At 42.7% G+C, this 13617-nt stretch overlaps 1 protein-coding gene across 1 annotated transcript; it reads right to left on the bottom strand.

The window, feature by feature from the left end:
• Positions 1–5328: 5328 nt before the first annotated feature.
• saa (serum amyloid A) lies at positions 5329–7651 on the bottom strand. The gene is made up of 4 exons (XM_052131483.1): positions 7610–7651; positions 7282–7379; positions 7015–7153; positions 5329–5787 (listed from the first exon to the last, which is right to left on the bottom strand). Exons 2-4 carry the CDS (start codon positions 7367–7369, stop codon positions 5655–5657), a joined length of 360 nt encoding a protein of 119 aa, XP_051987443.1. The 5' UTR covers positions 7370–7379; positions 7610–7651; the 3' UTR covers positions 5329–5654.
• Positions 7652–13617: the final 5966 nt, after the last annotated feature.

The following is a 13617-nucleotide window of genomic DNA, read 5'->3' as shown; positions in this document are numbered from 1 at the left end:
ACATAACAGAGATGTGGTCTGAGTAGCCGAGGTGGGGGCGGGGCTCCGCCCGGTACGCACCTGGGATGTTTGTGTAAACAAGATCAAGCGCGTTCGCCCCTCTCGTTGCAAAGTCCACATACTGATGGAATTTAGGGAGCACTGTCTTGAGATTTGCATGGTTGAAATCTCCGGCGACAATAAACAGTCCGTCGGGGTGAGCGTTCTGCAGTTCGCTCATAGCCCCATACAGTTCACAGAGCGCTTCCTTAGCGTTAGCGCTGGGGAATGTAAACTCCGGTTATGCAAACAGTGGTGAATTCCCGTGGTAGATAAAAAGGTCTGCATCTAACAGTCACAAGCTCCAACAGCGATGAACAGTAACTAGAGACTAGCATAGAGTTCTTGCACCATTCCGTGTTGATGTAAACACACAAGCCACCACCGCGAGTCTTACCGCAGAGAGCTGTATTTCTGTCGGCACGAAACGAGGCGAGCCCGTCTAGCTGAATGGCGGCATCCGGAACTCTGTCGCTGAGCCACGTCTCCGTGAAAACAAAGACGCAGCAGTCTCTAAACTCACGCTGCGTAGCCTGCTGGAGTCGGATATAGTCCAGTTTATTGTCCAGGGAGCAAACATTTGAGAGCAGGATAGATGGGAGAGCCGGCCGGCTAGGGTTTGTTTTTAGCCTAGCATGGACCCCCGCCCTCTTTCTGCGCTTCCGCTTTCTCGCACACCGCTTACGACGTCCTCTCCCCCGGCCACCGGCATCAGGCGACGCCGAGGGCTGGAGGCCTGGTCTCCGCAGCAAGCCGAGTACGCGTAGCGCCTCCTGTAGGTCATCATGCAGCTTGGTTTTTGCATGAGTCTTATATTTCAGTAGTGTCTGGCGATGGTAGGCACGAACACCGGTTGCTCCGATGTCCATGTGTTGCAAAAGGCGGGCTTTTTTTAACAAAAATAGCACCATTGTGGATCCGGAGTGGCCGCTGCGTGCTACCGCGCCGCCATCTTGGATCATTGGGTCAACTAACAAACACCGCGAGTGTATAACATCACATACACCAGAGACGTGTTCGTTGTTAGCACCAAAATTCCTTTAGTGAAGTCATAAGTATTTGTTCAATCATCACCTCAAGGGCCCTAACAATGTCTTTCTAGCAAGTCAGTCCACTGTCGGCCATCTTTGTATCTCTCTTGGGAGGCTATTACCAGTCATGACAGTGCAGCTCCTAACTACTTGAATGAGAGAACACAGACATTTCAAAAACAGTTGATAAAGACTACGATCAAAGAACATATTTCAAATCAGCAGTAAAATGTGATGAGACTGTTATCATAAATTGTGCTTCTTTACCTCAAACACGCAATTATCACGGCTTGTATAGCTAATGTGCAGCAGCGAGTCGATTGGCAGGCAATGTCTGCATCTGAATGGTTTGGTGGGACTTCCTTTGTACAGCCATTGGGCTCTAGAGCGCTTTGGTTGGGTGCTCCAATTTCTCCAATTCATTTTAATAGAAGTGGCCCATCTCTGCTAAATACTTTGGCCCTAATTGTTGTCTACAGATAATTGGAAATTACAGGGTTTTCAGTCATGAAAATGTTATAGTTGTGGGAATTTTAAGGTTGTTATTTCTAGTTCCACAATGGAATGATAAGTGAAATCGGGATATAAAATAATGGCTTTGAACTGTTACCACTGTTGCTGACAGGCTACAAATCGAGATTGTTATGCAGCAATTATTCCAGCATTGCTGACATGGTATTTGCAGTGAAATCGTGACATTGATCTTCACACATGAATTGGTTATTGCCAGTAAATCAAATCACTTGTATGTATAATCATAAAAACCTGCAGATACAGTCTAGACATCAGAAAATGTTCAGATGAGTTTTTTGAACTTGGGTTGCGGATGTAATAAAAATTGCCATGAGTTTTTTGAGACTACTCTCTTTAAAAACGTTACATTTTTTGTCAAATTCTGCAAATATCTCTTCACGGATAGCTGTCCGTTCTGTGGGTGGGCTGAAAAAAATTCTAGTATTCGTACACAGCCCTGGCTCTGAAAAGCTGCGTTCACACTGCCAGCTACTTTGTCTGCGTATGTCGCCAGTGGCTGGAGGTTAGGTCGCTAGTGGTGTAAAAAATATTAGGATCACATGAGCTCTGCCATCTTCTCTCGTATTGGCTGTCGCTACCGAAAGTCGCTCTTCATTTGCATAAAGTTACAAATTTCTCAGCTTTGTCACGTCGCTTGACACGTCTGCATCTGGTCGCCAACGGTCACCTTTGCTCGTGTTGCCAGCTCTCATTGAAAATTAATGAGATGAGGTCGTTTTGCCCCTGCGTGTCACTGGCAGTGTGAACTATTATTAACTATTAAATAATTTGTTTTGAAAACGTGTTACATGTATGACAGCAAACAAAACCATATTAATGATCAGATATAGTGAATAAACATACCATATTAATAACCTTACGAATATTTTAATAGTAATATTAATTGTAAAGAAACAGTGCTGTTTAGACTCTCCATACACACCACTAGCGTCCTAACCGGCAGCCACTGGTGACATGCAGCGACAAAGTGGCTGGCAGTGTGAACGCAGCTTAAATGGGACAGAAACAAAGTGGATCAGACCGATCCACACAACACTACTCCAACCAATCATCAACAGTGGGTGGTTCTTACACGTGCACAGGATGGGGGGTGGGGGCAGAGCGAGAGGGATATTCATTAGAAGAGTGATGGCAAATCTGGCTGATGCGAACTTTCTAAACTCCAAGGAGGACAAATGGCTGAGAAACAGACCAAGAGAAAAAGGTCAGATGAATATAAGCTTAAAAAGAAGAATTATGATAAGTCGAAGGTTAGGAGCCGCATCAATATCGGCGATGATTTTCAGCGGTGGAGAGACCTCAGAGAGGTAAAAGGCTTGAAGACAGGTGCATAAGTTGCGCTTTTTCTTTTGATAGGTGGGTACCATAAATTTAGTTATGTTTAAAAGAACCCATATATGCTGTTGTTGTGATGTTAGATTTAGTAGCAGGAGAGATGCAATTGTCTGGAGCTGGTATGCATAAAACAGGCTTGCTTGCAGCGGGGAGTGGTGGTGGCTTAGTGGGCTAAAACACATAACTGTTAATCAGAAGGTCGCTAGTTCAATCCCCACAGCCACAAACACTGTGTGCTTGAGCAAGGCACTTAACTCCAGGTTGCTCCGGGGGGATTGTCCCTATAATAAGTGCACTGTAAGTCCATCCATCCATCTTCAACCGCTTATCCGAAGTCGGGTCGCGGGGGCAGCTGCTCCAGCAGGGGGCCCCAAACTTCCCTATCACGAGCCACATTAACCAGCTCTGACTGGGCGACCCCGAGGCGTTCCCAGGCCAGTGTGGAGATGTAATCTCTCCACCTAGTCCTGGGTCTTCCCCGAGGCCTCCTCCCAGCTGGACGTGCCTGAAACACCTCCCTAGGGAGGCGGACAGGGGGCATCCTTACCAGATGCCCAAACCACCTCAACTGACTCCTTTCAACGCAAAGGAGCAGCGGCTCTACTCCGAGCTCCTCACGGATGACTGAGCTCCTCACCCTATCTCTAAGGGAGAAGCCCGCCACCCTTCTGAGGAAGCCCATTTCGGCCGCTTGTACTCGCGACCTAGTTCTTTCGGTCATGACCCAACCTTCATGACCATAGGTGAGGGTAGGAACAAAAATTGACCGGTAGATCGAGAGCTTTGCCTTTCGGCTCAGCTCTCTTTTCGTGACAACGGTGCGATAGAGCAAGTGCAATACCGCCCCTGCTGCCCCGATTCTCCAGCCAACCTCCCGCTCCATTGTCCCCTCACTCGTGAACAAGACCCCGAGGTACTTGAACTCCTTCACTTGGGGCAAAACCTCATTCCCTACCTGGAGTACGCACTCCATCGGTTTCCTGCTGAGAACCATGGCCTCAGATTTAGAGGTGCTAATCCTCATCCCAGCTGCTTCACACTCGACTGCCTAGCGATCCAGTGAGAGCTGAAGGTCACGGACCGATGATGACATGAAGACAACATCATCTGCAAAAAGCAGCGATGCGATCCCCAGCCCACCGAACCTCACACCTTCCCCACCCCGACTACGCCTCGATATCCTGTCCATGAATATCACAAACAGGATTGGTGACAAAGCGCAGCCTTGGCAGAGACCAACCCCCACATGGAATGAACTCGACTTTGTGCCGAGGACCCGGACACAGCCCTCGCTTTGGACGTACAGGGATTGGATCAGCCCTAAGAAGGGACCCCCACCCCGTACTCCCGCAGCACCTCCCACAGTCTCTCCCGGGGGACCCGGTCATACGCCTTCTCCAGATCCACAAAACACATGTAGACCGGATGGGCATACTCCCAGGCCGCCTCCAGGATCCTTGCGAGAGTAAAGATCTGGTCAGTCGTTCCACGGCCAGGACGAAAACCGCATTGTTCCTCTTCAATCTGAGGTTCGACAATCGGCCGAACGCTCCTCTCCAGCACCTTGGAGTAAACTTTACCAGGGAGGCTGAGAAGTGTGATACCCCTGTAGTTGGCACACACTCTCTGATCCCCCTTTTTGAAGAGGGGAACCACCACCCCGTTCTGCCACTCCTTGTGTGTCATCCATGACACCCCCTCCACATCCAGAGCTTTCAGCATTTCTGGTCGGATCTCATCAATCCCCGGGGCTTTGCCACTGCGGAGTTGTTTGACTACCTCAGTGACCTCCCCAAGGGAAATAGAATCTGATCCCCCATCATCCTCCGGCTCTGCCTCTACCATAGAGCGCGTGTTGGGATTTAGGAGTTCTTCAAAGTGTTCCTTCCACCGCCCAATAACCTCCTCGGTTGAGGTCAACAGCGTCCCATCTTTGCTGTATACAGCTTGAATGGTTCCCCGTTTCCCCCTCCTAAGGTGGCGGACGGTTTTCCAGAAGCACTTTGGTGCGGACCGAAAGTCCTTCTCCATGGCTTCTCCGAACTTTTCCCACACCCTGTAAAAAGCACTGTAAGTCGCTTTAGATAAAAGCGTCTGCCAAATGCATAAATGTAAATGCATAAATGCTTGCATGAATTTGGGGGGCGGAGCTTCCAAAGGAGCACTGAAGGGAGGGGTGTGTTTGTTTCGGCAGTTGAGTTTGAATATCAGTGTTTCTCAGGAATTTCGGAGTACACCTTTAAGTGCACAATCCAGAAATAATACACAATGAAGAGGGTTCAGCACTCATAAGAACATGTAATATTACATGCCTATTCATTGACATTTTCACATTCATTTGTAAAAACGATTCAAACAAATAACCTTGCACAAATGATACAATTGCTGTCTTCGGCTACTTTATTTTCTTTATTTGGAGAAAAGCAATGCAAGCAATCAGTTGAAATCACTGCAATATTTTGGATACATACGAGACTTAAACTTTCCTGTTACACCTTTAATGTGAAATCAAAGCAATGTAATATGACCAAGATACTTAAACAGGAATTATGGTAAATAATACATTCTTTTTTCATATTTCTTTGTTGTCTGTCAAATATAGTAGTCGAAATGTAAAAACTGCTCTCATAAATTTTATGCAGAATTTAAGCAGTTGTAGAATAATTTTAGAATACAATTTTTTTCTCTTGTGTTGATGGTCATCTCATCTTAATTTTAAGGCTCGAATCCTGGAGGTTTGAAGACATTGGGGTCTCCACCGTTTCGCCCGTGGATATTGGCCCTCTGGTCTGCTTCAGAGTCTTCATGTCCATGGCCGGCAAGACGTTGAGCCCATTCCCTTCCATCACTGTACACATCAGAACTAAAGTTAATCTCTCATGAGGGCTTGTGCTTGAAATATTCACTGTATTTTGCTCTTGTGCTCATTTGGGGGTCTAGATGAATGTGGTTTGTTACGTGAACAGTTTCGTTTCTGATGCTTCAGTCACTCGAACAAAATGAGGAAAGTGGTGAAACTTTTTTGGAGCAGTGCCTCAGAATGAGATTTATTTGATAATCTATTCTAATCACTCTACAATCTATCTATAAGTGTGATTGTTATTAGCATTGTTTAAAAATATCATGTCACATGGGTTAGGGTTAGGTATAGTATATAAGATAGTATATATAGTATATAAGAAACAGTGGATCTTTAATGGTTCTTGGATACCTTTTCAGCAAAGAACAATTTTCTTGTAAAAACAAACAAAATAAATCTTTTTTTTTTTCTTTTTTTTAGCTGTATGGTTCTTGAGTTGGCTAAATCACAAGCAAAAGCATGTTGCTATGCACCTTAGGTTCTTAAAGTGATAGTTCACAAAAAATTAAAATGCTCTCATTTACCATCCCAGATGTGTATGATTTTATTTCTTCTGTATAACACAAACAAAGATTTTTTTTTAAAGAATAATCCACCACTGTAGGTCCTCACAATGCAAGTGAATGGTGACCAGACCTTTGAAGGTCCAAAAGGCAGTATGAAAGTAATCCAAAAGATTCCAGTGGTTAAATCCAGATCTTTTGAAGTGATATGACAGGTGTGGGTGAATATTAAATCAATATTTAAGTCTTTGTTTTTCTATAAATCGACACTTTCACTTCCACATTTAGCCACCTACTGGTAGGGGCTGGTCAAAGTTGGAGATTGGTAGTAAAAAGGACTTAAATATTGAACTGTTTCTCACCCACACCTATCATATCACTTCTGAAGACATGGATTTCACAACTACAGTCTTATGCCTTTATGTGCTTTTTGGACCTTCTGAAATTTGGTCACCATTCACTTGTGTTGTATGGACCTACAGAGCTGAGATATCTAAATCTCTTAATTTATGTTCTGCAGAAGAAAGAAAATCATACACATCTGGGATGGCATGAATATGAGTAAATGGGTGAACTATCCCTTTAAGATCAGTGTATTGAGTTCTGTTGATCACCAGAACTTAGATGGTATTATACATTTCCCCTAGGGCTTTCCTGTGGTTTTAACTGGAACCTTTATTTTTAGGAATGTGGTTCAATAAAAATCACATACCTGATCACTTCGGCTGCCCATTTGCCTCCAGGACCCCTTTGTGCAGCATCATAGTTCCCACGTGCATGGAAATACTTGTCTGCACCGATATAGTTGGCATCCTTCATGTCTTGGTAAGCACGCCACATGTCCCGTGCACCTACAGGAAACAGTGAAAACAGTGGTTAATATATCCCAAAGATTTTGTCTCAGTGTCTACACATTAATGCATTTTGGAAAAGTTGTTCAAAAGTTGTAAATTGTGATAAAAATCAAATAAGAAGTGACCTTGAGCAGCTTCTACTGGGAAGCGGTACCATTGCGCCTGGGCCCCAACCACCATAACCAACACCAGCACAGAAAGGATAAGCTTCATGATTGCAAATCTGAACATATGGACAATCCGTAGTTCAATATTTACATCACCACAAAGGTTAAAAGCTCACAATCTATATTATTAATATAGATTATAATATTATTTATATTATTATTATTACTATATTATAAATATTATCTCTGCTCTCAGATATTAAAAAATATAGGACACCTCACAAATAATGTAAGACACAAAATGCTTGCAACAACATGTTAAAGAGCTTTTAGTGCAGTGTCCTACCTCTTTTATTTTTTAGCTGACCCCAGTCAAGTAAGATCTTCACAAAGCTGAATGCAGTTGCTGGTGTTTCTGCAGGACATTATATACAATTTGGATTGAGCCGAACATGGATTTTCCCAATTATATTTATTTTGGTTGTAAAAGTGGGCTAATCCTATATTGCGCAGCTATGGAAATTCCAGGTGTCTGCATTTGCAGCCAACACTAGCGGCACATAAACACATCTCCCTTTTAGTTTCACTTTGACATCAAAATGTGTCTTTGGCAAATTAATGAACATTTCTTCATAGTTTTTAAGTTTTAAAGCACTTCAGGGCTTGTTGTTTTACATTCTAAAAAGGTAGCCTTTTTGTGAGGTAAAATCATATGTAAAGATCAAATATAGAATACTGGTGCTTATGAACAGTATATTGTACTGGGCTTTTCATTGACACTGATTTAAGGAGGTTACCTTTATGTGGAATATGAAATATTATCTAAAGCAGTGTTTTTCAACTGGTGGTTCGCAAGTCTATTCGGAATGGGTCACAAACAGGGAAAGAGCATGCCATGTATCACAAGCACACTCTGCTCTCTCTGCCTCACTCCATCAGTCACCCACTCTCACTCGCTTGAGTGTTAATCATGCTTTGTGAAGCCAGATTTTACTGCATATCTACTCCCCTGTTTGAAACTTGCCTGTTATACAACAAACCCCTCTGATTGTGCTGGAAATGTGACGAGAACTCTACTTTGTCTTTATACAAACCTGCTCAGTTTATGAAAGTGACTCACCTTTGACCCTCTGAAGTTTTAGTTACCTGTTTGGACACATAATTAACCATTTGTGGATCTGTGACCAAAGACTGTGTTCAAAGACTTTGTACCTTACCTGAATACTCTCATCGCATTGCTTACCTGCTTTTCTTGTGTTCAGTGCAATAAACTCCTGCATCTGGGATCCTCTCAGCTCCCGTGTTGGTGTGTCATTATATTCAAATTATTAGGATGTGTAAATCATGTTTTTATTAAAGTTGATTACATCAAGACAAAAAGACCCTCTGAAACCTCTGAAATAATGCTGGACAAAAAGGACTCCTTCCTGGGCCTGAACAGACTCTTCAGCTTCATACCTAAAGAAAAGTACAGAAAGACAAAGACATAGAATAGGCAATTTAGTCAGTTTTAAATACTACCAGAACTGCAGAAAATTCACAGGAGCATCACTTTAAAGCATTCATGATAAATGGGCAATGCAAATTAAATGTATCTCTACACAACTGAGAACATTTAAACTTAAAGTGATAGTTCACCCAAAAATGAAAATTCTCTCATTAGTTACTCACCCTTATGCCATCACAGATGTGTGACTGACTTTCTCAGTAGAACACAAACTAAGATTTTTAGAAGAATTTCTCAGCTCTTTTGGTCCATACAATGCAAGTGAATGGGTGCAAAACATTTTAAACCCCAAAATTCACACAAGTTAGCATAAAAGTCATCCATAAGACTCCAGTGGTTTAATCCATGTCTTCAGAGGATATGATGGGCGTGAGTGGGAAAAGTTTTACTATAAATTCTCCTCCTTGCTCAGTCAATCTCCACTTTAACTTTCACATACTTCTTCTTGTGTTTTTGGTGATTCACATTCTTCATGCATACACCCCCTACTGGGCCGGGAGAAGAATTCCTAGCAAAAATGGACAAAGGGTTAGTTTACCCAAAAATGAAAATTCTTTCATGATTTACTTACCTTTAAGCCATCCAGATGTGTATGACGTTCCTTCTTTAGCAGAACCGAAGTGAATATTTTTTTTTATAAGCACATTTCAGCTCTTTTTGTCCATACAATGGACGTATACAGGTGCCATCAGTCTCCTGGTCCAAAAGGCATATTTAGTCAGCATAAAAGTAATCCACATGACTCCAGTCGATCAATTAATGTCTTCTCAAGCAAATCGATTGCTTAAATATAGCATGCATTTAACCCAATTTTACACCGGAAGTTAAAGCCAAGATTTAATTAACTTTAACGAAAGTCAGCCAGCCTAGATTTGAACAAAAACCTGACGTAATCTAGCAATCGAAAGATTAAAAATGATAACATTTGCAGTTATCTAGCACATTGTCCTATAAAATGTAGGGGATACAAATAAAAATGTTGCAGTGTCAGATTTTTTTTTTATTTAACACTAAACCTTTTTCTCCCTAAAGGCCGTGAAGAGATCAGAGGGAGAGAGAGATGGCCAGTTTACTTAAAATGTCCAAATTCATATTTTCTTTCTCCCTTGGAACTCAAAATAAGATTTTAAGGGACTCTTTTCCATTAAATATAAATATATTGTGTTAAGGTCCCAATATTATAAATCAGCCTTTAGGTTCAGGTATTTGTGACCTTCCCTGAGGTGGTCACCTTTCCATTGAAGAACTTTGCTGAAGTGAATGATGTGCAGTTGAAGCTGTGATTGACTTCCAGAAAATTGTGGTGAGTGTTCGCATATAACAAATGGTAAAAAGAGTTCTAGAAGCAGGGGGTGATTTAGTGTACCCACTGGCTTCACTTACCCCTACTGCACTGTAACCATTATGAAAAAAGTATTTTTGTTGTAAATATATTTTCTACTAGAGGGGGAGGAGCTACGAGTGGACCTACGAGTGGACCTATGAGTGTGTCAGAAGAATTACATGCATGTCTTTTATTTTTTTTAAGGCAAATGACCTTGCCCGTCAATTCAACCTCACAGTGTGCCATGGCAAACATTAATTTAGAAACCCACGTCTCTTTGATACTTTGCATGGTATAAAAGAATTTCAACATCCTTTATTTTTTAGTTCTGATTTGCCTATGCTCTTGTAACTTGCTTGAAAAAAAAAAAAAAAGTTTCATGATGTTTGAGTTTGCCCTTGTTGCTGCAGCAATAACCTCAACTTAAAATGAATAAATTATTTTGCTTCATAGGTAACCCGAGGCAGAACCCTTTACTGCAAACTGTCAGTAAGAAAGAGGTAGATATGGCCTTCAGGAAACCGTGTAGAAAATGCAAGAGTCAGAAATGGCAACGGCCTTGAGAGCCCAATGAGTAAAGGACACACACACACACAGGCGCCCAAAGACAGATAACGGTAGGAGGATGATCCAGGGGCCAGTTTCAGGGCTGGGAAAGGATCCGGAGGCCTGGGTAAGGCGGATGGAGCCGCTGGCAGAATAGTGTCTGGGGCGGAGCCAAGGGAGGCGGAGCAGTGGAAGACTCTACCGTGAGAGGCTCGGGGCTGAGAGCCTTGGAAGGGAGCACTGGCAGAGACTGGGGGATGACCTCTGGGGTCGTGAGGTCTGGGGAAAAGGTACCCTCTTCCTTCTCTTTCTCCTTCACCCAGCAGGGAGCGTGGTTACAGGGACGGTCGAGGCTACAGGCGCTGGCTCTGGGACGGTCGAGGCTACAGGCGCTGGCTCGCTGACCGTGGCCGCTAAGGGCGCTGGCTCGCTGACCGTGGCCGCTGGCTCGCTGACCGTGGCAGGGAATCGACCACTGGAAACAGAATAGAATGAGCCCCCCCCAAAAAAAATTATTTAGGGAAGTTGCATGGAGTGGAGTTAACTTGGAGACAGGGGCCGTGGATGGCTTGGAATTCCCGCCATAACCCTCTAGGTGAAGAGAGAAAACTGGGAGATGAGTTACGTTGGAGAAGGAGGGTAGTGAGGGTAAATGGAGGATCAGAGTGGCAGCAAAATACTCAACCAGGGAGAGATTCCCCACCTCAGGAAGCACTGTTGCATGATAGAAATGTAACCCCATACCATACATTGGCTTGAGATACTTATATGAAAGGTCTGTAGTAGCAGCGAGGCAAAGGAACCTGGTTGAATAATGCAGTAGAGGAAGATCCAGCCTGAAAAGTTCCAGGAATAAAGCTGTTGGCTCCATGCTCAAGTGGGTATGGATAAGTGGATCCACATTCTTTGTGGTTTTGGGTCAGTCCTTCTGTAACGTTTGGTGCCCAAGGAGTCAAGAGGAGACGCAGGAGTAGGCACTTTAAATCCTTTAATCATATACACTGGAGTGGACCATTAACATTCAAACATTACCGTTCAAGGACTGACCACTACTAAACAAAACTAGCGGGTATATATACACTTGGAAACTTAATGAGGGAATGGCATACAGGTGAGGATAACAAGTGATTAGTGCAGTGGATACTGGGAAATGTAGTGCATGAGAAAGCTTCAAAATAAGAGTCCTTGAACACCGTGGAGACAAACTGTGACAAGCCCAGCAGGACCATGAGTGCAGCACAGTCAGATCTGTAAGTTGCAAAAAAAAAATTATAGTTTGTAGTTTATAACCATTTACTAATTTATTCAGTTGTAGTTTATTAATTTTTTTTTATAATTATTTTTTTGCTATTAACAATTTTTATTGATTTCATGCAGCAAATCAAATAGACACAACAGAAATTGCAGAATAAAACCACATGAAATCATAACTTTTCTCCCCAACATTAACCCGCCACCCCCCACCGGACACAAACAAGCACCCCAGTGGTCAAAAGCCAACTGACAAAGACACACAAATAGACAATAAAATACTTAGAATCATAAAAAAGAACATAAAAATCATACTTTCAAAAACAAAAAGGTTGCAATACACACATCCAAAACCACTAGCCTCTCTCCTCTTCCCCTCCTCGAGAGTCTTCCAAAAAGGCTAAATAGTTGCCCCATTTCCTGTTGTACAAATCCCGGTTGCCTAGCCTTCTACATGCTATCTCCTTAAATGCCGCAACCCTGCCCATCTCTGTGTACCACTCCTGAATGAGGGCACTCCGGCAGATTTCAATCCCCTAAGGATGACCTATCTACGGATCATAACACTGGCTAGAACCCAATTTATTTTGTATTCATGGCCTATATTAATGACTGCTCCATCGCCTAAAATACAAAGTCTGGGGAAAAATGAAATTTGGGTGCCCAATAGGTCACACATAAATCTCTGAACCCCCAACCAAAATTCTTGTGTCTTAACACACCACCAAAAACATGGGTTGTGTCTCCATCTTCTGATTGGCATCATCAGCAGGTGGGTGTGTCTTTAAGACTAAGCCTATACAATATAGATGGGGTCCAATAGAATCAATGAAAAATCTTAAATTGCATAAGGATCATCCCTGCATTTCTCCAATAATCTCTTAAAAGAAGTTGAAGCTCTGTCCCCAGACTATACACTGATGACTCATGACCTTTTCCAAAACCAGTAATCACCATTCCCAGAGTATCTGCCGCTTTAGGGGGGTGTATGATACTCCCAAACATAGTACAGAGCAGGTAGCACAGCTGTAAATACCTAAAGAACTGAGACCTGGGAATCTCAATATATTGAACCATATTTTTAAAGGGTCTCAACACTCCACTCTCATATAGGTCACAGAGTGTATTAACCTCCCTCACAATCCACTGTGTCCAGCAGAAAGGGGACTTATTAATACATAACTTTGGGTTTAGCCATATGCTCGAGGCAACATTTAAATAAATGTCCGAATCAAAAACTCTGGACACTTTTTTGTCCATACCGTGTGCAAATGCGAGATAAAGGGTTTCAGTTTAAATTTTTAATATCTTAGAACATAGGTTAACAATCAGAATCAAACATTAAATGGCACCGTGATTTAGAGGTCCTATTATGCTTTTTGGGATTTTACCTTTCCTTTAGTGTGTAATATAGCTCTTTGTGCATGTAAAATATCTGCAATGTTACAAAGCACAAAGTCCACGCAAAAGGGAGTTATACTCTACCACAGACAGCATAGCTCAAGAACTACACAAAACAGCTGGTTTATAGTCCAGCCATTTCTTCCATAAAGTATCTGTAACACATTTGCATAATGCCCCTAAAGGCTAATTTGGCCCGCCCTCAAACAAAGGAAATTATAAGCTGAGACCAGGATGAGTTGGGTTAGTGTTGTTGCCATGACGAGAAGACTCTGTTTCATTCACTGTGAAAGAATTCACTTTGTTTGGACTTCCAAAGGTGGAC

The sequence above is a fragment of the Xyrauchen texanus genome, chromosome 1, assembly GCF_025860055.1.
Source record: "Xyrauchen texanus isolate HMW12.3.18 chromosome 1, RBS_HiC_50CHRs, whole genome shotgun sequence".
Taxonomy (NCBI): Eukaryota; Metazoa; Chordata; class Actinopteri; order Cypriniformes; family Catostomidae; genus Xyrauchen; species Xyrauchen texanus.
Note: the sequence above shows the minus strand (reverse complement) of the source record. Positions and strands in the feature narration are given on the sequence as shown.

What these genes read in the sequence shown, in the direction of transcription:
- saa (XM_052131483.1), bottom strand. Translation starts at nt 7,369, where the DNA reads ATGAAGCTTATCCTTTCTGTGCTGGTGTTGGTTATGGTGGTTGGGGCC. An exon ending in CCCAGTAGAAGCTGCTCAAG is followed by an intron (nt 7,154 to 7,281) that starts GTCACTTCTTAT and finishes TGTTTCCTGTAG; the next exon opens with GTGCACGGGACATGTGGCGT. An exon ending in TGGGCAGCCGAAGTGATCAG is followed by an intron (nt 5,788 to 7,014) that starts GTATGTGATTTT and finishes TGATGTGTACAG; the next exon opens with TGATGGAAGGGAATGGGCTC.